Source organism: Nerophis ophidion, linkage group LG17, assembly GCF_033978795.1.
Source record: "Nerophis ophidion isolate RoL-2023_Sa linkage group LG17, RoL_Noph_v1.0, whole genome shotgun sequence".
NCBI classification, from domain to species: Eukaryota; Metazoa; Chordata; class Actinopteri; order Syngnathiformes; family Syngnathidae; genus Nerophis; species Nerophis ophidion.
The window spans coordinates 37,561,713-37,586,207 of record NC_084627.1 but is presented as its reverse complement, the minus strand read 5'-3'; the positions used below and the strand labels follow the sequence as shown (position 1 = coordinate 37,586,207).

The 24,495-nt window shown below is 39.5% G+C and overlaps 1 protein-coding gene across 1 annotated transcript in view; it reads right to left on the bottom strand.

Moving 5' to 3' along the window:
• shroom3 (shroom family member 3) overlaps positions 1 to 24,495 on the bottom strand; it is a 214,179-nt gene that overhangs the window by 149,001 nt on the left and 40,683 nt on the right. The window contains 1 exon segment of the mRNA XM_061876895.1: positions 20,386 to 20,540. Coding sequence (XP_061732879.1) covers positions 20,386 to 20,540 — 155 coding nt within the window.

Genomic DNA, 24,495 nt, shown 5'->3' with positions numbered 1-24,495 from the left:
CAAACAGTACCTGATAGTCGGAGGGGGTGTGTCCACGGGTGTGTTGAAGCCAGTGTCTGAGGGAAGTCACAGCAGGTGCATAGACGGCGCAAGCTCCACAGATCTCCGGTAAGATGTGACTTTTTACAACAATTTTCTCACCGAAACCTGCCGGTTGACAAGTTCCATGTTCCCTTGACCGCTTTGATCCCTAGTAAAGCTTCACCTCCGGGAATTTTAAACAAGGAAACACCGTGTGTTTGTGTGGCTAAAGGCTAAAGCTTCCCAACTCCATCTTTCTACTTTGAATTCTCCATTATTAATTGAACAAATTGCAAAAGATTCAGCAACACAGATTTCCAGAATACTGTGTAATTGCGCGATGAAAAGAGACGACTTTTAGCCGCTAATATGTCCCCTCCAACTCGAGACTTCACGCGCACGCGACATCATTCCGCAACGTTTTCAACAAGAAACTCCGCGGGAAATTTAAAATTGTAATTTAGTAAACTAAAAAGGCCTTATTGGCATGTGTTGCAATGTTAATATTTCATTATTGATATATACATATACTGAAACCCACTACTAGCGACCACGCAGTCTGATAGTTTATATATCAATGATGAAATATTAACATTGCAACACATGCCAATACGCCCGGTTTAGTTTACTAAATTGCAATTTTAAATTTCCCGGGAGTTTCGTCTTGAAAACGTTGTGTAATGATGACGTGTACGCAAGACGTCCCGGGTTTTTAGGAAGTACGAGCGCTACGCACACACACACAGCTAAAAGTCGTCTGCTTTAACGGCATAATTACAAAGTATTTTGGACATCTGTGTAGCTGAATCTTTTGCAATTTGTTCAATTAATGTTGGAGAAGTCAAAGTAGAAAGATGGAGTTGGGAAGCTTTAACCTTTAGCCACACAAACACACGGTGATTCCTTGTTTAAAATTCTTGGAGGTGAAACTTTACGAACATGGATCCCGACCGAATGTCAACCAACAGGTTTCAGTTTCAGTCGCTTTTTACCGGAGAAAAGCTGAGTTTGCCCCGTCCATAAAGCTGCTGTCGACTCCCCTGAGACACTGCGCGCCAACACACCCGTGGACGTACACCTCCGACTATCAGGTACTATTAAACTCACTAAAACACTAGCAACACAATAGAAAGATAAGCGATTTCCCAGAATTATCCTAGTAAATGTGTCTAAAAACATCGGAATCCGTCCCAATGCAATCGCGTTTTTTTGTTACTTTTTTTTTTTCTCCTAGTTCGTCGCTATCAATATCCTCAAACAGGAATCTTTCATCCTCGCTCAAATTAATGGGGAAATTGTCGTTTTCTCGGTCCGATTAGCTCTTTTTGTTGGAGGCACCCATTAAAATCAATGTGAATATGTGAGGATCCCCCACACTTGCGACGTCATCGTCTGCCACTTCCGGTAGAGGCAAGGCTTTTCTTTTAGCAACGAAAGTAGCAAACTTTATCGTGGATGTTCTCTACTAAATCCTTTCAACAAAAATATGGCAATATCGCGAAATGATCAAGTATGACACATAGAATGGACCTGCTATCCCCGTTTAAATAAGAACATCTCATTTCAGTAGGCCTTTAAGTAAGAATTGCCAGAACACACACACACACACACACACACACAAAGAGAGATTAATGCATTGTTGTTGTTTTTGTTGTTATTGTTGTGTTTGCTCTCGTTGTTTTTGTCTCTCTGTCTAATCCCCCACTTATCCCCACAATTTCCCCCCGTCTTCCTTTTTTTCTCTTTCTATCCCCTACTGCTCCGGCCCAACTGCACCAAATGATAATATGAATACATTTAATAAAGTCAAATTCAAATAAGGCAACAAGAGACGTATCCTACACTTCTCTTTTATAAAGTAAATCTGAACAGCCGATATGGGCATCTACATCAACTATATGATTTGCCTGAGAAGCTGGACAGGACAAAAAAAACAAATATGAATGCATGGCTGAATACAGAGGGCCCAGGTGAAGAAACACAATCACAGGAGCCGTCTGCACCAGGAGGTCACCAGATCACGGAAAGCAGGACACTAACAACACATATCCCCCCCACAGCCATGGAAGATATAATCACTGATGCAAGACCAATGATTAAGAATAAAGGATAAACGATAAGTAAAACATATTTTGAAGAGAAAAAAAATTATACACATGGTAACTATAAATAAATATACTACATTTTATTTAGTTCTATATAATAATAATAACAAATAAAGTACAAATGACTTCAATCAAATTTGTAAATATTAGGTAAAAGTCAAATTGAAAAGATGGGTCCTAAGGCAGGGGTCTGCAACCTTCAGCTCCAGAGCCACATGCGTCTTTTTAACGCCTCCATTGTGGCTCATGGAGCTTTTTCAAAAATGTATGAAAATAGAAAAAGATTGGGAAAAAAATATATTTTTGTTTTAATAATGTTTCTGTAGGAGGACAGCGTGACACAAACCCCTCTAATTGTTATAAATCCCACTGTTTATTTTTAACATGATTCTCTGAGAGAGTTGTTTTGTCCTACTAATTTTGGCGGTCCTTGAACTCGCCGTAGTTTGTTTACATGTATAACTTTCTTCAACGATGCCAGAGGAAGACATATTTTATGCCATTCATTCTTTGTCTCATTTTGTCCACCAAACTTTTCATACTTTGTTGATGTTATTGACTTGTGTTGAGTGCTTATCAAGCATATTTGGTCAGTGCATGACTGCAAGCTAATCGATGCTAACATGCTATTTAGGCTAGCTGTATGTACATACATGTTGTTCCAGACCACAGCAAACGTAACCCAGCTTCTTCCATTAGAACAAGACAGCTTACTGTTTACTTTAAGTTGGACACACACATCTATACCTTTGGCCATTCTGAGCCAATAATTTAGAGGAGTTATCTCACCCTCTGAGAAGCCCACGTTTTAATAATATTCTCCAATGTTGTAAAAATGTGTGGAATAAATGTTACATTTCAAGATATCTGTCAATGAAGATTTGTGTCAGCGACACGTGGTCATTTTGATAATAGGCTAATATAAACACTTATATCATGATTTGACTTCATTATATCGCATATAGAAGGCTTTTAATTTTTTGCCGCTCCAGACAGATTTTTATTTTTGGATTTTTGGTCCAATATGGCTCTTTCATCATTTTGGGTTGCCAACCCCTGTCCTAAGGAGACCGCATCCTCCGGGTACCTTTGCTTTAAATGCTCCCGTAAGACATGAAAAGCATGAAAATTGTTCGTGTCTGACGTGTTTTGTTTTCATTTGGGGTGTTTATTTTTCCTGTTGCTAGGGAGTCACTGACAAGGGAATGTTTGTTTCAGTCTGGAAAAACACAAACGTTAATGTCACCAACTAATATTGACAAATTAATTTGTCAGCAACAATTTTTATTAATGATCTTTGTCGACAAGGCCACAAAACAAGGTGATTTAACAAACAATGTATCGTTTTTCATGAGAAAAAAAGAGATGCATTGCTGGGACACATAGAGAGTTTTGCTACTTTCACATGAAAAAGACGGGGCTTAGATGGCAGCATATGTTGTTCAAAAACCTGTATGTACCTTTCAGCATTAATGTTGCCTTCACAGATGTGTAAGTTACCCATGCCTTGGGCACTAATGCACCCCCATACCATCACAGATGCTGGCTTTTGAACTTTGGGTCGATAACAGTCTGGATGGTTCGTTTCCGCTTTGGTCCGGATTACACAATGTCGAATATTTCCAAAAACAATTTGAAATGTGGACTCGTCAGACCACAGAACACTTTTCCACTTTGCATCAGTCCATCTTAGATGATCTGGGCCCAGAGAAGCCGGCGGCGTTTCTGGATGTTGTTGATAAATGGCTTTCGCTTTGCATAGTAGAGCTTTAAAGGGGAACATTATCACAGTTTCAGAAGGGTTAAAACCAATAAAAATCAGTTCCCAGTGGCTTATTTTATTTTTCAAAGTTTTTTTCAAAATTTTACCCATCATGGAATATCCCGAAAAAGGCTTTAAAGTGCCTGATTTTCGCTATCTGTAAATCCAGCCGTCCATTTTCTTGTGACGTCACTGCGTGACAACAATACAAACAAACATGGCAGATAGAACAGAAATATATAGCGACATTAACTCGAATTCAGACTCGGATTTCAGCGGCTTGAGCCATTTAACAGATTACGCATGTATTGAAACGGATGGTTGGAGTGTGGAGGCAGATAAAAACGAAATTTAAGAAAAAACTGAAGCTATTGAGCCGTATCACGACGGACAAAGGCAACGTGGACGAATTCGGCGATTGCCTTCTAACCAACGATTGCATCTTTTGACCACTGGAGCAACTTAAATCCGTCGATTGGTAAGTGTTTGTTTGGAATTAAATGTGGCTGGAGGGAAAGGCTGGATGCAAATATAGCTACAAATGTACATACAGCTAGCCTAAATAGCATGTTAGCATCGATTAGCTGGCAGTCATGCCGTGACCAAATATGTCTGATTAGCACATAAGTCAATAACGTCAACGAAACTCACCTTTGTGATTTTGTTGACTTTATCGTTGGAAATGCATCTGCTTTGAGTGTCGCAGGATATCCACACATCTCCGTCGTAGCATCGCTATTGTCGGTAAAATGTGCAGAACAAACGAGGGACTTTCACATCTTTTGACACTGGTGCAACTTGAATCCGTCGATTGGTATGTGTTTGTTTGGCATTAAATGTGGGTGGAGGGAAAGGCTGGATGCAAATATAGCTACAAATGAGGCATAACGATGCAATATGTACGTACAGTTAGCCTAAATAGCATGTTAGCATCGATTAGCATGCCATGCTAATCAATGCACATTCTTCATAAATCAACTTGAATCTGTCTCTGATCGTGTTGTTACACCTTCCGACAATACACCGACGAAGCTTGATGTCTCTAAGGTACGGAAAACAGTCGAAAAAACAGAAAATAACAGAGCTGATTTGACATGGTGTGTGTAATGCGTTGAGAAAATGGCGGATTGCTTCCCGTTGTGACGTCACAGGTGAAAGGTCATCGCTCCGACAGTGAACAATTGAAAGGTGTTCAAATCGCCAAATTCACCCTTTTAGATTTCGCAAATCGTTTATACAAACATATGGTCTTTTTTCTTTCTTCAACATCAAGGTATATATTGACGCTTACATAGGTCTGGTGATAATGTTCCCCTTTAATTTGCACTTAGAGATGTAGCGACCAACTGTATTTAGTTAACGTGGTTTTCTGAAGTGTTCCTGAGCCCATGTGGTGATATCCTTTAGAGATTGATGTCGGTTTTTGATACAGTGCCGTCTGAAGGATCGAAGGTCACGGTCATTCAATGTTGGTTTCCGGCCATGCTGCTTACGTGGAGTGATTTCTTCAGATCCTCTGAAACTTTTGATAATATTTTGGACCGTAGATGTTGAAATCCCTACATTTTTTGCAATTGCACTTTGAGAAATGTTGTTCTTAAACTGTTTGACTATTTGCTCATGCAGTTGTGGACAAAAGGGTGTACCTCGCCCCATCCTTTCTTGTGAAAGACTGAGCATTTTCTGGTAAGCTGTTTTTATACCCAATCATGGCACCCACCTGTTCCCAATTAGCCTAAACATCTGTGGGATGTTCCAAATAAGTGTTTGATGAGCATTCCTCAACTTTATCAGTATTTATTGCCACCTTTCCTAACTTCTTTGTCAGGTGTTGCTGGCATCAAATTCTAAAGTTAATGATTATTTGCAAAAAAAAAAATGTTTATCAGTTTGAACATCAAATATGTTGTCTTTGTAGCACATTCAACTGAATATGGGTTGAAAAGGGTTTGCAAATCATTGTATTCCGTTTATATTTACATCTAACACAATTTCCCAACTCATATGGAAATGGGGTTTGTATAATACATGACATATGTTATATTATTTATTATTATTATTGTCTGTTGTGAGCGAAATGTGGTGCTGAATTTCCCCCACGGATCAATAAAGTACTTTATATTCTTCTCTATTCTATTCTATTCTATTTAAATGTAACTTATATATTGGGTTTCACTGTGTAAAAGCGCTTTGAGTCGCTAGAAAAAAAGCGCTATATAAATATAATTCACTTCACTAATTTACTTGCACGACTGTCAAATCTAGGTCCAGACCGAAGTCCGTCGGTACTACCAGGTTCTGTTTCATGAAAAATCTAACCTTTCAGAATGTGTATGCTTAATGTTGATTTACATCGTATTTCTTATAGAGAAATGCTAAAGAATGCTAAAGATGAGCATTAGCGATTTTACATGACAAATTCATCACATACATATTTCGGAATGGAATCTACACAATACGAAGGTTCTGAGTAGTCCTGGGTTCAATCCCGGGCTCAGGATCTTAATGTGTGGAGTTTGCATGTTCTCCCCGTGACTGCGTGGGTTCCCTCTGGGTACTCCGGCTTCCTCCCACCTCCAAAGACATGCACCTGGGGATAGGCCCCTCCCACCGCCAAAGACATGCACCTGGGGATAGGCCCCTCCCACCTCCAAAGACATGCACCTAGGGGATAGGCCCCTCCCACCTCCAAAGACATGCACCTAGGGATAGGCCCCTCCCACCTCCAAAGACATGCACCTGGGGATAGGCCCCTCCCACCTCCAAAGACATGCACCTGGGGATAGGCCCCTCCCACCTCCAAAGACATGCACCTGGGGATAGGTTGATTGGCAACACTAAATTGGCCCTAGTGTGTGAATGTGATTGTGAATGTTGTCTTTCTATCTGTGTTGGCCCTGCGATGAGGTGGCGACTTGTCCAGGGTGTACCCCGCCTTCCGCCCGAATGCCACCCCCCCGCGACCCCAAAGGGGACAAGCGGTAGAAGGTGGCACTGTATTTCACAATGTAGCTTTTAGGCCATAATGCCTATCCCTAATCCGAACATTGGATTTTCTTGAACCGTTTCAACCCTTCTGCTAAATCATGGGTGTCAAACTCTGGCCCGCGGGCCAAATTTGGCCCGCCGTGTAATTTCATTTGGCCCTTGAGGTAATATCAAATTAAGATTAGAGCTGGCCCGCCGGTATTATACAGCGGCGATGCCTCTGTAACACTGCATTCACCGCTGATACTCGTACTTGCCAACCCTCATGATTTTCCCGGGAGACTCCCAAAGTTCAGTGCACCTCCCGAAAATCTCCCGGGGCAACCATTCTTCCGAATTTCTCCCGATTCCCACCCGGACAACAATATTGGTGGCGTGCCTTGAAGGCACTGCCTTTAGCGTCACGCTTGTCGTCACGTCTGTCGTCACGTCTGTCGTCACGTCCGCTTTTTCTTTCCGGTCCAGTCGCATAATATATGCTGATTTAACACACACAAGTGAATGCAAGGCATACTTGATCAACAGCCATAAGGGTCAAACTGAGGGTGGCCGTATAAACAACTTTAACACTTTTACAAATATGCGCCACACTGTGAAGCCACACCAAACAAGAATGACAAACACATTTCGGGAGAACATCCGCACCGTAGAAAACATAAATTAAACAGAAGAAATACCCAGAACCCCTTGCAGCACTCACTCTTCCGGGACACTACAATATACACCCCCGCTACCACCAAACCCGCTCCCCCAATTTTTATTTACATTTTATTTGATATGCCATTGATATTTTTTACTCATTATTATAATTTGAAACTCGATTTTGTATGCGACTATAACGTTATATAAGCTTTGCTTGTTTAATATTCAATGCAAAAGTTGTTTGCGTCCCTATTAAAAGGTTAATTTGTTCAACCTTGGCCAGCGGCTTTGTTCAGTTTTAAAATTTGGCCCACTCTGTATTTGAGTTTGACATCCCTGTGCTAAATAATTCGACTTTGACAACATGATCGACTGAAATGTGCACACATGTTTGTCTATTATTAGTTAGATGAGCAGGAATCAGATGATGAACTCAGTCAAACCTGCTAAACTTCCTGACTGGCTGTGGACTAGAAATTAACATTCCAGGGCAATTCAGTAGACAAGGCATTTTACATCTTGATGACTAATGTTTGTTTAAACAACCGCTGTCACAACAACAACCATTTCACATATTTACCACATCTAACGCCATAAAATAACCTCAACATATACATATATATATATATATATATATATATATGAGTTGGGAAATTGTGTTGGATGTAAATATAAACGGAATACAATGATTTGCAAATCAACCCATATTCAGTTGAATATGCTACAAAGACAACATATTTGATGTTCAAACTGATAAACATGTTTTTTTTTTGTGCAAATAATTATTAACTTTAGTATTGGATGCCAGCAACACGTGACAAAGAAGTTGGGAAAGGTGGCAATAAATACAAACAAAGTTGAGGGAATGCTCATCAAACACTTATTTGGATCATCCCACAGGTGTGTAGGCTAATTGGGAACAGGTGGGTGCCATGATTGGGTGTAAAAGCAGCTTCTATAAAATGCTAAGTAATTCACAAACAAGGATGGGGCGAGAGTCACCACTTTGTAAGCAAATTGTCGAACAGGTTAAGAACAACATTTCTCAACGAGCTATGGCAAGGAATTTAGGGATTTTACCATTTACGGTCCGTAAAATCATCAAAAGGTTCAGAGAATCTGGAGAAATCACTGCACGTAAGCGGTGATATTACAGACCTTAGAGCCCTCAGGCGGTACTGCATCAAAACCCGACATCAATGTGTAAAGGATATCACCACATGGTCTCAGGAACACTTCAGAAAACCACTGTGAGTACTACAGTTGGTCGCTACATCTGTAAGTGCAAGTTAAAAGTCCACTATGCAAAGCAAAACCCATTTATCAACAGCACCCAGAAACGCCTCCCACTTTGCTGGGCCCGAGCTCATCTAAGATGGACTGATGCAAAGTGGAAAAGTGTCCTGTGGTCTGACGAATCCACATTTCCAATTATATTTGGAAACTGTGGACGTGGTGTCCTCCGGAACAAAGAGGAAAATAACCATCCGGATTGTTATAGGCGCAAAATTCAAACGCCAGCATCTGTGATGGTATGGGGGTGTATCAATGCCCAAGGCATGGGTAACTTACACATCTGTGAAGGCACCATTAATGCTGAAAGGTAAATACAGGTTTTGGAGCAACATATGTTGTCATCCAAGCAACATTATCAGGTACACCCCTGCTTATTTCAGCAAGACAATGCCAAGCCACGTGTTACAACAGTGTGGCTTCATAGTAAAAGAGTGTGGGTACTTTCATGGCCCGCCTGCAGGCCAGAGCTGTTTCCCGTCGAAAATGTGTGGCGCATTATGAAGCATAAAATACGACAGCGGAGAGCCTGGACTGTTGAACGACTGAAGCTCTACATAAAACAAGAATTGGAAAGAATTCCACTTTCAAAGCTTCCTCAGTTCTCAAACGTTTATTGAGTGTTGTTAAAAGAAAAGGTGATGTAACACAGTGGTGAACATGCCCTTTCCCAACTACTTTGGTTAAATATTATTTGCAAAAAATAAAAATTTTATGAGTTCGAACATCAAATAGCTTGTCTTTGTAGTGCATTCAATTGCATATAGGTTGAAAAGGATTTGCAAATCATTGTATTCCGTTTATATTTACATCTAACACAATTTCCCAACTCATATGGAAACAGGGTTTGTATATACTGTGATGAGGTGGCGACTTGTCCAGGGTGTACGTCACCTTCCGTCCGATTGTAGCTGAGATAGGCACCAGCGCCCCCCGCGACCCCAAAGGGAATAAGCGGTAGGAAATGGATGGATTGATGGATGGATGGATGGATATATATATATATATATATATATATATATATATATATTAGGGCTGGGCAACGATTAAAAATTTTAATCGAAGTTAATCGCACTATTTCTCTGATTAATCGCGATTAACTGCATTGTATACGCAAAGCCCAATAATGAATTCAAAAGTAGTGTGTAGTGCACCTTTATTGGAATATTCCCCCACATGAACTAAAGCGCCAAAACATTTGTTGTGCAAACACAATTTAAATCAGTCCTTGTTAAACAGTAGCAGTTAAATAGCATATTTTATGAAAATCAACTCAAAAAATGTAAATACAAACATTTAAGCTTATTGCCACTGCCAGAGTATTTGTCATGGAAAAGAAATATAATCTACATACAAATCTCTGAGCCACAATCATAACATCTGGACAGGCAATTTCTGAGGTAACAGCAGAAACATTTTTTTTTTATCAGGGATCCAATGTTTAAAAAAACTATATTATAGGTAGTGGGCTTTTTTAGGGAATTTTTGATCAAATTATCCGTAGTAGCAATATTAATAATGTTGTGTTTATTCTGCGTAGTGCACTTAAAATAATTATGACCATATCTAGGAATTGATATGATGGGAATTTTCCGATTGTTTAATGTTATGAGCAAGGGAATAAAAGAACTACCCTACCCAGCATGCAACAGGAGTGACGAGCATGCTGGCATCTTGTATGTTGTGATATGCACGCTCTGAAAGTAAACGTTAAGAACTCAGCCAACACTCCTCGTCTGCATTATTCATAAATAGACAGACAACACATATACTCCGCTGCTTCACAGGCCACTGGATGTAGCCGGTAAAGTATTCCCATGCTAGCTAGCCGGTCTAGCAAGCACGCGTCATTCAGTCCAAAACGGCCCGATCTATCCACATTCAGAATTGTCTGGCGGTCGTAAGTGATCCCGGAGTCACCACGCTGTAAGCCAGCCATGAAATTTGCAGAATTGTCCGGTATTTTTGCCAAATGTTCCATCTTTACCAAGAGCCCCTCGACGCCGGGCGACGCCATCTTGTTAAGAAAAGGCGTTAACAAAATAAAAGCATGTACACAACATACGCAAATGTGCGATAAAATAATTGTCGGCGTTAATAGATTGATGAGTTAACTCATAATTAACGCATTAATTTGCCCACCCCTAATATATATATATATATATATATATATATATATATATATATATATATATATATATATATATATATATGTATATATATATATATATATATGTATATATATATATATATATATATACATATATACATACATTCATACATATATATGTATACATAAATACATACATATATAGACAGTATCTATATACATATACATAAACATATACATATATATACAGTAGAGGCCACAAGTTGGGAAAGACCTTCCCATTCAATGTGTTCTCTTTATTTTCATGACTATTTACATTGTAGATTGTCACTGAATGCATCAGAACTATGAATGAACACATGTGGAGTTATGTACTTCTCTTGATGAGCTTCAAGAGGTAGTCACCTGAAATGGTTTTCACTTCACAGATGCCATAGTTTTGATGCTTTTAGTGACAATCTACAATGCAAATAGTCATGAAAATGACTATATAAATTTTGGCCTGTACTGTGTGTGTTAGTGTGTATATATATATATATATATATATATATATATATATATATATATATATATATATATATATATATATATATATATATATATATATATATATATATATAAACATATTAGGGGTGTGGGAAAAAATCGATTCGAATACGAATCGAATACGTTGTGCGATTCATAATCGATTCTCATAAATAAATAAAAATGTTCTAAAATAAATAAATAAAAAAAAGAGAATCGATTCTGAATCGCACGTGAGAATCGCGATTCGTATTCGTATTTTTTCCCACACCCCTAGTATGTATGTATGTATATGTATATATATACATATATATATACATATATATATATGTATATATATATACATATATATATACATATATATATATATATATATATATATATATATATATATATATATATATATATATAGACCAGTGGTTCTTAACCTTGTTGGAGGTACCGAACCCCGCCAGTATCATACGCGCATTCACCTTCTTTAGTGAAAAATAAAATGTTTTTTTCTTAATTTAATGATGTTACTATATTAAATAAATACTAATAAAGATATATTTTACAAACAGAAAGTTACAGGAATGTACACATGATCCCATGTTTACATCTCATTGTGCAACATGTGAATGTTTTAGTGGGACCTAAATGATATATCTGAAAGGGGTACAGATTATTTCCAACCTCACTTTGTGCAGAGCTCATGAAAAACAATGTTGTTTTTTTTACTGTATGTCCTTGTAAGTGGGCCAAAACACTTATATTAGAAAATAATCTCATGGAAATGATTGCTGTCATTTGATTATAATAATAAAACATTGAACTTGTTATTTAGTCAGGTTTGGACGGAGGCTCCGTCAAACCCCTGAGGCCGACTGACCGAACGCCTAAGGTTCGATCGAACCCAGGTTAAGAACCACTGATATAGACATACATACCCCCACTGGGGTGTGAGTTTTTCCTTATGTGGGATCTGAACCGAGGATGTTGTTGTGGCTTGTGCAGCCCTTTGAGACACTTGTGATTTAGGGCTATATAAATAAACATTGATTGATACACACACACATACACATATATATATATATATATATATATATATATATATATATATATATATATATATATATATATATATATATATATAAACATACATACATACATATATACATACATATATATTGAGGGTGTAACAGTAAACAAAAATTTCGGTTCGGTACATACCTCGGTTTAGAGGTCATGGTTCGGTTCATTTTCTGTACAGTAAGAAAACAACAAAATATAAATTTTTTGCTTATTTATTTACCAAATTTGTAAACAATGGCTTGATCCTTTTAACATTGGGAACACTATAATAATTCTGCCCACGTTAATCCACATTAAACTGCTTTAAGTTGTTGCTTGGATGAAATAAAATGACAACTTTTCCTCCACATATAAAAAGTGCAACATTAAACAGTTTCAAGTAGGGGTGTAACGGTACACAAAAATTTCGCTTCGGTACGTACCTCGGTTTAGAGGTCACGGTTCGGTTCATTTTCGGTACAGTAAGAAAACAACAAAATATACATTTTTTGGGTATTTATTTACCAAATTTGTAAACAATGGCTTGATCCTTTTAACATTGGGAACACTATAATAATTCTTCCCACATTAATCCACATTAAACTGCCTCAAGTTGTTGCTTAGATGAAATGTAATGACACAACTTTTCTTCTACATATAAAAAGTGCAACATTAAACAGTTTCAAGTCAACTAATCATGCTTAATTTATTACGGCATTGGGGAAGCCTGTAGTTGATTTTTATTAAGTAAATGTTATATTTGTATCAACATGTGATAGCAGGGACCCTGCCATTCAAAACTAGGCTGCTACATTACTAATGATTAATGTAACTATTGCTGAAAATTCATCCCTGACCACCATGGAGTTTATGTAGGCTTTATGATGCACTTAAATTATTTTATACACTATCAGAGACAGAAACTCTTCATTTAATATAATGTCCTTTTTTGCTGCTTCAACACACCTCAATCAACACTGTTCGTAACACACGCACACACACACACCGCAAAATGAGTTAACGTTTCGCTAAAAGCTAACCAGCCTTCACCTAAAGCCAGGACTGCGAGTGAGCTGAGCTGCAGTTTGTTTCTAGAAGGTCAACAGGCTCATGGTGATGTTTAGAAAGTAGTTGACTTGGAATATAATTTGGGAAGAGTGAGTTGCTCCCCTGCTAAAGACCTATCTGCTCGACATCGACACTTAAGCCTTGACGACATGCGCTCTGAATACGCATTGCTGATTGGCTTTGTATGTAACCAATCAGATGGTTGTGTGGGCGGGACAATGCAGGGTGCTGTGTACAGACACAGAGGCAGAACGGAGCGGAGCAGCTTGTTAAGACTTTAGCATAGGCGGCTACTTCATATGTTCGTGTGGAACTCCGTACCGAAACCCCCCGTACCGAAAAGGTTCAATACCAATACACGTACCGTTACACCCCTAATATATATATATATATATATATATAAATATATATAAACACACATATATACATACATACATACACAGATGTACATATATACATACATACATACATATATATATATATATATATATATATATATATATATATATATTACACACACACACACACACACAGACACACACACACACAGACACACACACACACACACACACACACACACAAAACAAAAGCAACACTAAATGTGTGAGTAATACAAAAACTGCATAATCAAACATGAGTGCTGTGCTGACTGCTTGGAAGGGGTATCAAATGACAAAACATCTGCAGAATAGGAAGCAAGAAGCAATACCTGTAACACACACACACACACACACACACACACACACACACACTTGTGTAACCCTTATTGACACTTCCACACAACTCAAAACGCTCAATACACACCTTTGTGAAGGATAAAAGTCTCGCCTCATTGACTTGACAAGCCAGAAAGTGTGTTGCAATGATTTAAAGAAGGCTCCGGTACATTCTCACACAGTTGCACCTCGCATGGCAAACATATTTCAAAGCTGCTACACAAAACATAGCTAAAATCAAAAGTTACACCAAACGAACCGTACAGGTAACGACACCAGCATCAAGTACCATGTTAGTTGTCATCGCTTGAATCTCACACACTCGTAACGACCACCACGCACACTCGCACACTTACACGTCTGATGTAAGGTTCTCCAGAAGACTCGATTGTTTTGAAGGCGCTCTTGACAGTGAGCATGTGTCTCTCCCACATTGTATTCTAACCTCTTTGCCGTCAGCCAATCAGGTTTCACTGGAATGCACCAATCAGCAGGAGCATGACAGGTATGGAGGAAATACAGGGTGGGAAATGGACGGACAGGTATGGTGAGTGACGTAGCAGTTGACAGGGAAGCATGGAGCATTTTGTACAAGCAGCCGAAATGAGCTTCCTCTGTCGGGTGGCGAGGCTCTCCCTTAGATATAGGGGGAGACACTCTGGGAAGTCTGGGCTTCTCTGCTTGGGCTGCTGCCCCCGCGACATGACTTCGGATAAACAAAAGAAGATGGATGGCTTTATAATGCATATTGTATGTAATAAAATGAAGAACAAAATATTTTAAATATTCATTGATAACGTTTCACTGTGGTCTGTGTTTTCATCTGATTATAATTGTGATAAAAACATTGAATCGTTCAATGATAGTGGAAATTGGAAGTATTAATATCAGCATTGGCATGACCAATACTGTCCCTGTAAATACTGGGATTTACGTCATATACAGTGGGGCAAAAAAGTATTTATTCAGCCACCGATTGTGCAAGTTCTCCCACTTAAAATGATGACAGAGGTCTGTAATTTTCATCATAGGTACACTTCAACTGTGTGAGACAGAATGTGAAAAAAAAAAAAATCCAGGAATTCACATTGTACGAATTTTAAAGAATTTATTTGTAAATTATAGTGGAAAATAAGTATTTGGTCAACCATTCAAAGCTCTCACTGAAGGAAGGAGGTTTTGGCTCAAAATCTCACGATACATGGCCCCATTCATTCTTTCCTTAACACGGATCAATCATCCTTTCCACTTAGCAGATAAACAGCCCCAAAGCATGATGTTTCCACCCCCATGCTTCACAGTAGTTATGGTGTTCTTGGGATGCAACTCAGTATTCTTCTTCCTCCAAACACGACGAGTTGAGTTTATAGCAAAATGGATAAATGGATGATACAGCAGAGGATTGGGAGAATGTCATGTGGTCAGATGAAACCAAAATAGAACTTTTTGGTATAAACTCAACTCATCGTGTTTGTTGGAAGAAGAATACTTTCCCTTTTGTCCAGTGCACTTTAACACAATGCTATGCGTGCTACTGCACCTGTCCGACTGTTTGTGTGTATTTGTGTGTGTGTGTTTGTAAAGTCCTGCGTTGATTCAGTTCTCTCACTGAGCTGCCACTAAATAAAAGCCACAGAAGCAACAACAGCTTTGCAAGCAGTCACACCCGGACCTCAAACACATACCAGCTATTATAATAAGCAGGCGATCAACCACATAACAGATGAAATAAGGCTTTCTCTGCCGACCTTAAGGTAATGTTAGATTTCCATGCCGACAAAGCATGTATGCCTGATAGAAAGCACTCAAAAGTAAGGCTCCACTTTTCAAAATGCGCTACCTTTAGGTAAGCAGTTAGCAATAATTAGTCATTTTACATGATGATTTCAACACTTTTGAATTTGTAAATGAAAATTACAACTCAGATGCATGTTACAATCAAACAGCTGGCGTGTAATAAGTACAATACTTACTACAGTGTTTTTCAACGTGAGATACAGTCTGGTGTGCCGTGGGAGATTATGTAATTTCACCTATTTGGGTTAAAAATATTTTTTTGCAAACCAGTAATTGTAATCCGCAAATAATGTGCCGTTGTTGAGTGTCTGCACTGTCTGGAGATCGGCAGAGTATCCGTGTAATACTCAGTGGCAGTCGGTAGCTAATTGTTTTGTAGATGTCGGAAACAGCGGGATGCAGTCTTCAGGTAAAAGGGTCTCTAATGCTTAAACCAAAAATAAACAAAAGGTGAGTGCCCTTAAAAAAAGTAATTGAAGCTTGGGGAAGGCTATGCAGAACGAAACTAAAACCGAACTGGCTACAAAGTAAATAAAAACAGAATGCTGGACGACAGCAAAGACTTACTGTGGAGCAGAGACGGCGTCCACAATGTACATCCGAACATGACATGATAAAGAAGGATAAAAACAACTGAAATATTCTTGATTGCTAAAACAAAGCAGGTGTGGGGAATAGCGGCCAAGGAAGACATGAAACTGCTACAGGAAAATACCAACAAAAGAGATAAAAGCCACCAAAGTAGGAGCGCAGGACAAGAACTAAAACACTACAAACAGGAAAACAGCAAAAAAAAAGTCCAAATAAGTCAGGGGGTGATGTGACAGGTGGGGAGAGTACACCTACTTTGAGACAAGAGCTATATTGATGCATGCTTGGTTATGGTTTAAAGTCATATCTAACAATTGCGCTAATTTTTTATTGTCAAAATCGGCTGCTGAGTTTCATTTCTTAATGATTTCTGCTGGTGGTGTGCCTCCGCATTTTTTCCAATGAAAAAAATGTGCCTTGGTTTAAAAAACGTGGAAAAACACTGACTTACTATACAAACACTTTGTAGGACCGAACAAAAGACAAGACTGGCACATTCAACTTAATGGCACAGACTACTTCCTGACTACATAGCCTATACCAGGGGGTGTCAAACTCATTTTAGCTCCGGGGCCGCATGGAGGAAAATGTATTCCCAGATGGGCCGGAATGGTAAAATCATGGCATGATAACTTAAAAATAAAGCCAACTTCAGGTGGTTTTCTTTGTTTTACTTTTGACCAAAAATAAAACGAGCACATTCTGAAAACGTACGAATCACAAATCATCCTCTAGCCTGAAAATTCTGAGGAAATAGGTGCATTTTCAAAAACTAAACGCGCTTAGACTTTGTTTCAGTGTATCTACAAAGCCAGGATTAAACTTTAAGCCACAGTTTTTCTGGGACTGAACAAAAAAAACACAACATGTAAACTTTTCTTAGGTATCAAATACCTCGAATTGATTTACGTGGACCCCGACTTAAACAAGTTCAAAAACTTATTCGGGCGTTACCATTTAGTGGTCAATTGTACGGAATATGTACTGTACTGTGCAATCTACTAATAAAAGTTTCAATCAATCGATCAATCCTTTGTCATGTCCCCGTATCAATCCAGTGCTAACTCAACAAACCCTAAGAAATGGAGGTAAAAATTATTCAAAAGGGTTAAATTCAGGTTTTAAGTTTCATGTGGGTTAAGGAGGAAGAGCCCCAGTCCCCTTTACTGTGTACCTTTTGCTTGGCCCTGATATAAACTCTTTGCTTCCCTAACAGAATTGCTATTGTGCCATCCAGAGGACACATTTAAAACTGCAGTTTCTTTTGAGTTAGAATGCATAAATAAAGACAAACATATGTGTTCTTGTCTTACATATGGATTGTAAAAATGTTCAACGAAATTCCAACAAAAGGACCCTTTTTAGTCCCTACTGGAGGCCCACGTATCAAACGTAATGCCTGACAAAAATCGACATATACACCTCCGGCCAATTAAAACATTGTGTTGCTATTATTGTTGTCTCGATACTTTTCAGCACTTTTCTACAAATCTTGTTTCCATATGAGTTGGGAAATTGTGTTAGATGTAAATATAAACGGAATACAATGATTTGCAAATCATTTTCAACCCATATTCAGTTGAATATGCTACAAAGACAACATATTTGATGTTCAAACCGATAAACAATTTTTGGGGCAAACAATCATTAACTTTAGAATTTGATGCCAGCAACACGTGACAAAGAAGTTTGGAAAGGTGGCAATATGTACTGATAAAGTTGAGGAATGCTCATCAAACACTTATATGGAACATCCCACAGGTGTGCTGGCTAATTGAGAACAGGTGGGTGCCATGATTGGGTAAAAAAGCAGCTTCCATGAAATGCTAAGTAATTCACAAACAAGGATGGGGTGAGGGTCACCACTTTGTAAGCAAATTGTCGAACAGTTTTAGAACAACATTTCTCAACGTGCTATTGCAAGTCATTTAGGGATTTTACCATCTACGGTCTGGTATCATCAAAAAGTTCAGAGAATCTGGAGAAATCACTGCACATAAGCAATGATATGACGGACTTTTGATCCCTCAGGCGGTACTGCATCAAAAACCGACATCAGTGTGTAAAGGATATTATGAAAGCTCTACATAAAACAAGAATGGGAAATAATTCCACTTTCAAAGCATCAACAATTAGTTTCCTCAGTTCCTAAACGTTTATTGAGTGTTGTTAAAAGAAAAGGTGATGTAACACAATGGTGAACATGCCCTTTCCCAACTACTTTGGCATGTGTTGCTGCCATGAAATTCAAAGTTAATTATTATTTGCAAAAAAAAAATAAAGTTTATGAGTTTGAACATCAAATATCTTGTCTTCGTAGTGCATTCAATTGAATATGGGTTGAAAAGGATTTGCAAATCATTGTATTCCGTTTATATTTACATCTGTGTTGGCCCTGCGATGAGGTGGCGACTTGTCCAGGGTGTACCCTGCCTTCCGCCCGATTGTAGCTGAGATAGGCGCCAGCGCCCCCCGCGACCCCGAAAGGGAATAAGCGGTAGAAAATGGATGGATGGATGGACAATTTCCCAACTCATGGAAACGGGGTTTGTAAATAAAGGGGACCATAAAAAATTGCATTATTGGCTTGATTTTAACAAAAAATCTTAGGGTACATTCAACATAAGTTTCTTATTGCAAGTTTGTCTTTAAATAAAATAGTGAACTTACAAGACAACTTGTCTTTTATTAGTAAGTAAACAAGCAAAGGCTCCTAATTTAGCTGCTGAGAAATGCAGATACATATAGTGTCATTTTCCATTCTATTATTTTGTCAAAATTATTAAGGACAAGCGGTAGAAAATGGATTATTAATCTACTTGTTCATTTACTGTTAATATCTGCTTACTTTTTCTTTTAACATGTTCTATCTACACTTCTGTTCAAATATAACAATCACTTATTCTTCTGTTGTTTGATACTTTACATTACTTTTGGATGATACCACAAATTTGGGTATCAATCCGATACCAAGTGGTTACAGGATCATACATTGGTCATATTCAAAGTCCTCATGTCTCCAGGGATGTGTTTCCTGAGTTTATAAATACAATATAAAAAAAACAAAAAAAAACGAAAGAAGATGTTGTGATGCCAAAAGATATCGACGTAATCATAGTTTTATCGACTAGATACGCCACTGTACTTGGTATCATTACAGTGGATGTTAGGTGTAGAGCCACCACATTTTGACGCCGGTGAGCTAAGGTGTGTAGTGAAACATGTTCAGCAATTCCTCGTCCTGCAGGGATGATACTTGTAAGAAACTTACTTTATTTGTCGCTACTTGAGACAAGGATTAGTGATTTAGAAGTAGCTAAAACACTGCCGATTGGGGCTGGACTTTAGCCGCTAGCCATGTCTTAAAGCACCTCTTCTGGTGGGCGTTTGTTTCAGTGTTATAACTTCACCTTTATCGTTAGTTTTTAAGCCAAAATGGGTCCGTTCTCCCTTTTCTGTCTACACACTATGTCTGTTTCGAAGTACTCAGTGATTGTGCGCTGCCGAACATGCTCGTCTGCTTGTAAACCAGCAATGACAAGACGTGACGACGACAGGGCCGGTGGCTAATACCAGTATACCGTAAAACCCTAGTTGCTATAAATCAAAGCATTGGGGAAAACTAGTGGTAGCATCATGACCAAATTTGGGGTTGTTTCTTTGTCTAAACCCCACTCATTTGATGTCATTATGCACGCACACGGACGTCCTTACCTGCGGACGGTGATGTGCAGAGTCTTGTACGATCCTTTGACCAGAGCGATTGCCTCATGTCGATATCCAGTCAGCTCGATGTCATTTATCATGATAATCTCATCCCCCACCTGCAGGGGGCGCTTCAAACTGTCCGCCTTACCGCCGTGTTCAACCTGCAAAAGACACACACATTAACACGGATGTAGAAGTATGAGCTGTGAGCATACTTGCCAACCCTCTCGATTTTTCCGGGAGACTCCCGAATTTCAGTGCCTCCAGAACAACAAAATTGGGGACATGCCCTAAAGGCACTGCCTTTAGCGTCCTTTAGAAACTGTCGTCACGTCCGCTTTTCCTCCATAGAAACACAGGTCAGCCCAGTCACACAATATGTGCGGCTTTTACAGACACACGTAAGTGAACGCAAGGTCATACAGGTCACACCGAGGGTGGCGGTATAAACAACTTTAACACTGTTACAAATATGCGCCACACTGTGAACCCACACCAAACAAGAATGACAAAACACATTTCGGGAGAACGTCCGCACCGTAACAGAACATAAACACAACAGAACAAATACCCACAACGCCTTGCAGCACTAACTCTTACGGGACGCTACAATATACACTCCTGCTACCACATACCCCCCCCAACTTTAACCCCACCACCCTCCCTCACCCCATCTCCCGAATTCGGAGGTCTCAATGCAATACGTACATACAGCTAGCTTAAATAGAATGATATCATTGATTAGCTTGCAGTCATGCACTGACCAAATATGCCTGAGTAGCACTCCAACAAGTCAATAACATCAACAAAGCTCACCTTTGTGCATTCACACACAGAAGTGTCGGTTGAGGTGGGCGGGGTTGGGGGGGGACGGGGTTTGGTGGTAGCGGGGGTGTATAATGTACCGCGGAAGAGTTCGGGATACTTGGGATTCTGGGTATTTGTTCTGTTGTGTTTATGTTCTGTTACGGTGCGGATGTTCTCCTGAAATTCTTGTTTGGTGTGGTTTCACAGTGTGGCGCATATTACTAAGAGTGTTAATGTTGTTTATATCACAACCCTCAGTGTAACCTGTATGGCTGTTGAGCAAGTATGCCTTGCAGTCGCTTATGTGTGTCTGCAGAAGCCTCATACAACATGTTAACGGGCTGGTTAGCTGTTTGTTGCGGTTGTGGAGGGCTTATTGTCATCATAGCACGCCCTTATTATTGTTGTTTGGGTGAAAACCAGCAGACAGTCGAGAAAATGGTTGCTCTGAAACTCGGTAGTCTCCCGGGACAATTGAGATGGTTGGCAAATGTGATGTTGTCAAGCGGCATTCACATAAAACTAATATTGAATTTTCATATTAAGGTGAGGGCCGCGTGTCTGAGACCCCTGGTTAATACATACCACAAAGCAAAAAAAAAAACTTTGTACGCTGTGTTATTTCATTTTAAATTTCAAAAGAGTCTTGTGGCTCCCATAGTTTTCTTTATTTTGTGAAACGGGTCAGAATGGTTCTTTGAGTTTGCCGAGCCCTGCTGTACATGATGGTACATATGTACAAAATAAACCACATGATGTTAGTACATCAATCGAGGAAAATGATCAAACTACATACATTACATACTGTAATTTGATTTTGATATTTTTTTTATCTTGATTGATTGAAAATGAACACCATTGAGTTGACCGATGAACATTATCACATCACTCATTCAGAAAATATAAATAACGACAAATGAAGATAGAATACTATTAACCGCAACATGTAAGTGTAAAAAAACCACAACATTATGATTTGTACATTTTCAGAATGTGCTTCTTCTATTTTTAAACACAGAAAACAACCTGAAGGTGTCTTTATTTTTAAGTTATCATGCAGGGATTTTACCAGTCTGGACCACTTGGGAGTAGATTTTTCTCCATGTGGCCCTCAATCTAAAATGAGTTTGACACCCCTGTCATAAAAGAACCAAACTTCATGAATGTTTTTTGTGACCAATCACAAAAAAATAAGAGTTGTAGAAATTATTGGAAACTCAATGACTTGGCGACGCGGGTTCATCCGACACTGCCGAGGGGGAATCGGTGGGGGCTTTGCGGGAAGCCCCTTCGACCCCCCACTGGCACCCTCTTGCTCCAGCTCCAACAACGTCTCTCCTCCCAGTTCGCTGCTTATACAGAGCGACAGGTGATTAGATAACAAGGTCCAGGTGGGCCATCTACGCACCTGTCGCTGACTTTGAGGCCGGTCCTGGCACACCCTGCTTCGCTGCAGGCCCGCAGGCCACTCCCCCTTTCACATCCCGCTTTTCCCAAAAAACCCACATTTCCAGGGAAATTCCCATTGAAATGAATAAAACATTTCTCCAAGATAAACATATTCCCACATCAACGTCTCTCCTCCCGGTTCGCTGGTTATACAGAGCGACAGGTGATTAGATAACAAGGTCCGGGTGGGCCATCTAAGCACCTGTCGCTGACTTCGAGGTCGGTTCTGGCACACCCCGCTTCGCTGCAGGCCCGCAGGCCACCCCCCACATCCCGCTTTTCCCCAAAAAAACACATTTCCAGGAAGTTCCCATTGAAATGAATAGGACATTTTTCCAAGTTAAACATATTCCCACATTTTTCAACCTGTTTAAACCATTCCAACATCAACACATTCCACTCATCCCGGACATTCAAACTAACACTTTCTCCAAGTTCCAAACCAAATTCCAGTTTCCCTGGCAACGCAAACTCTTCAACATTCAAACCATTCCAGCGTTACTTTAAACGATTTCAACATTTAAACCATGTCTACGTTCATCCTACGTTCCATTAGCCTTTCAGTTCCGCGTGAGCTTTTCAACATTCAAACCTTTCCAACATTCAAACTATTCCTACATTCATACTACAAAACCCGTTTCCATATGAGTTGGGAAATTGTGTTAGATGTAAATATAAACGGAATACAATGATTTGCAAATCATTTTCAACCCATATTCAGTTGAATATGCTACAAAGACAACATATTAGACGTTCAAACTGATAAACATTTTTTTTTGTTGCAAATAATCATTAACTTTAGAATTTGATGCCAGCAACACGTGACAAAGAAGTTGGGAAAGGTGGCAATAAATACTGATAAAGTTGAGGAATGCTCATCAAACACTTATTTGGAACACCCCAAATGTCCATCCATCCATCCATTTTCTACCGCTTATTCCCTTTCGGGGTTGCGGGGGGCACTGGCGCCTATCTCAGCTACTATCGGGCGGAAGGCGGGGTACACCCTGGACAAGTCGCCACCTCATCACAGGGCCAACACAGATAGACAGACAACACTCACAGTCACATTCACACACTAGGGCCAATTTAGTGTTGCCAATCAACCTATCCCCAGGTGCATGTCTTTGGAGGTGGGAGGAAGCCGGAGTACCCGGAGGGAACCCACGCATTCACGGGGAGAACATGCAAACTCCACACAGAAAGATCCCGAGCCTGGATTTGAACCCAGGACTGCAGGACCTTCGTATTGTGAGGCAGACGCACTAACCCCTCTGCCACCGTGAAACCCTCTCAAATGTGTGCAGGCTAATTGGGAACAGGTGGGTGACATGATTGGGTATAAAAACAGCTTCCCAAAAAATGTTCAGTCTTTAACAGGAAAGGATGGGGCGAGGTACACCCTTTTGTCCACAACTGTGTGAGCAAATAGTCAAACAGTATAAGAACAACGTTTCTCAAAGTGCAATTACAAGAAATTTAGGGATTTCAACATCTACGGTCCATAATATCATCAAAAGGTTCAGAGAATCTGGAGAAATCCTTCCACGTAAGCGGCTTGGATGACCGTGACCTTCGATCCCTCAGACAGCACTGTATCAAAAATCGACCTCAATCTCTAAAGGATATCACCACATGGGCTCAGGAACACTTCAGAAAACCACTGTCACTAAATACAGTTTGCCGCTACAGCTGTAAGTGCAAGTTAAAGCTCTACTATGCAAAGCGAAAGCCATTTATCAACAACATCCAGAAACGCCGCCGGCTTCTCTGGGCCCGGGATCATCTAAGATGGACTGATGCAAAGTGGAAAAGTGTTCTGTGGTCTGACGAGTCCACATTTCAAATTGTTTTTGGAAA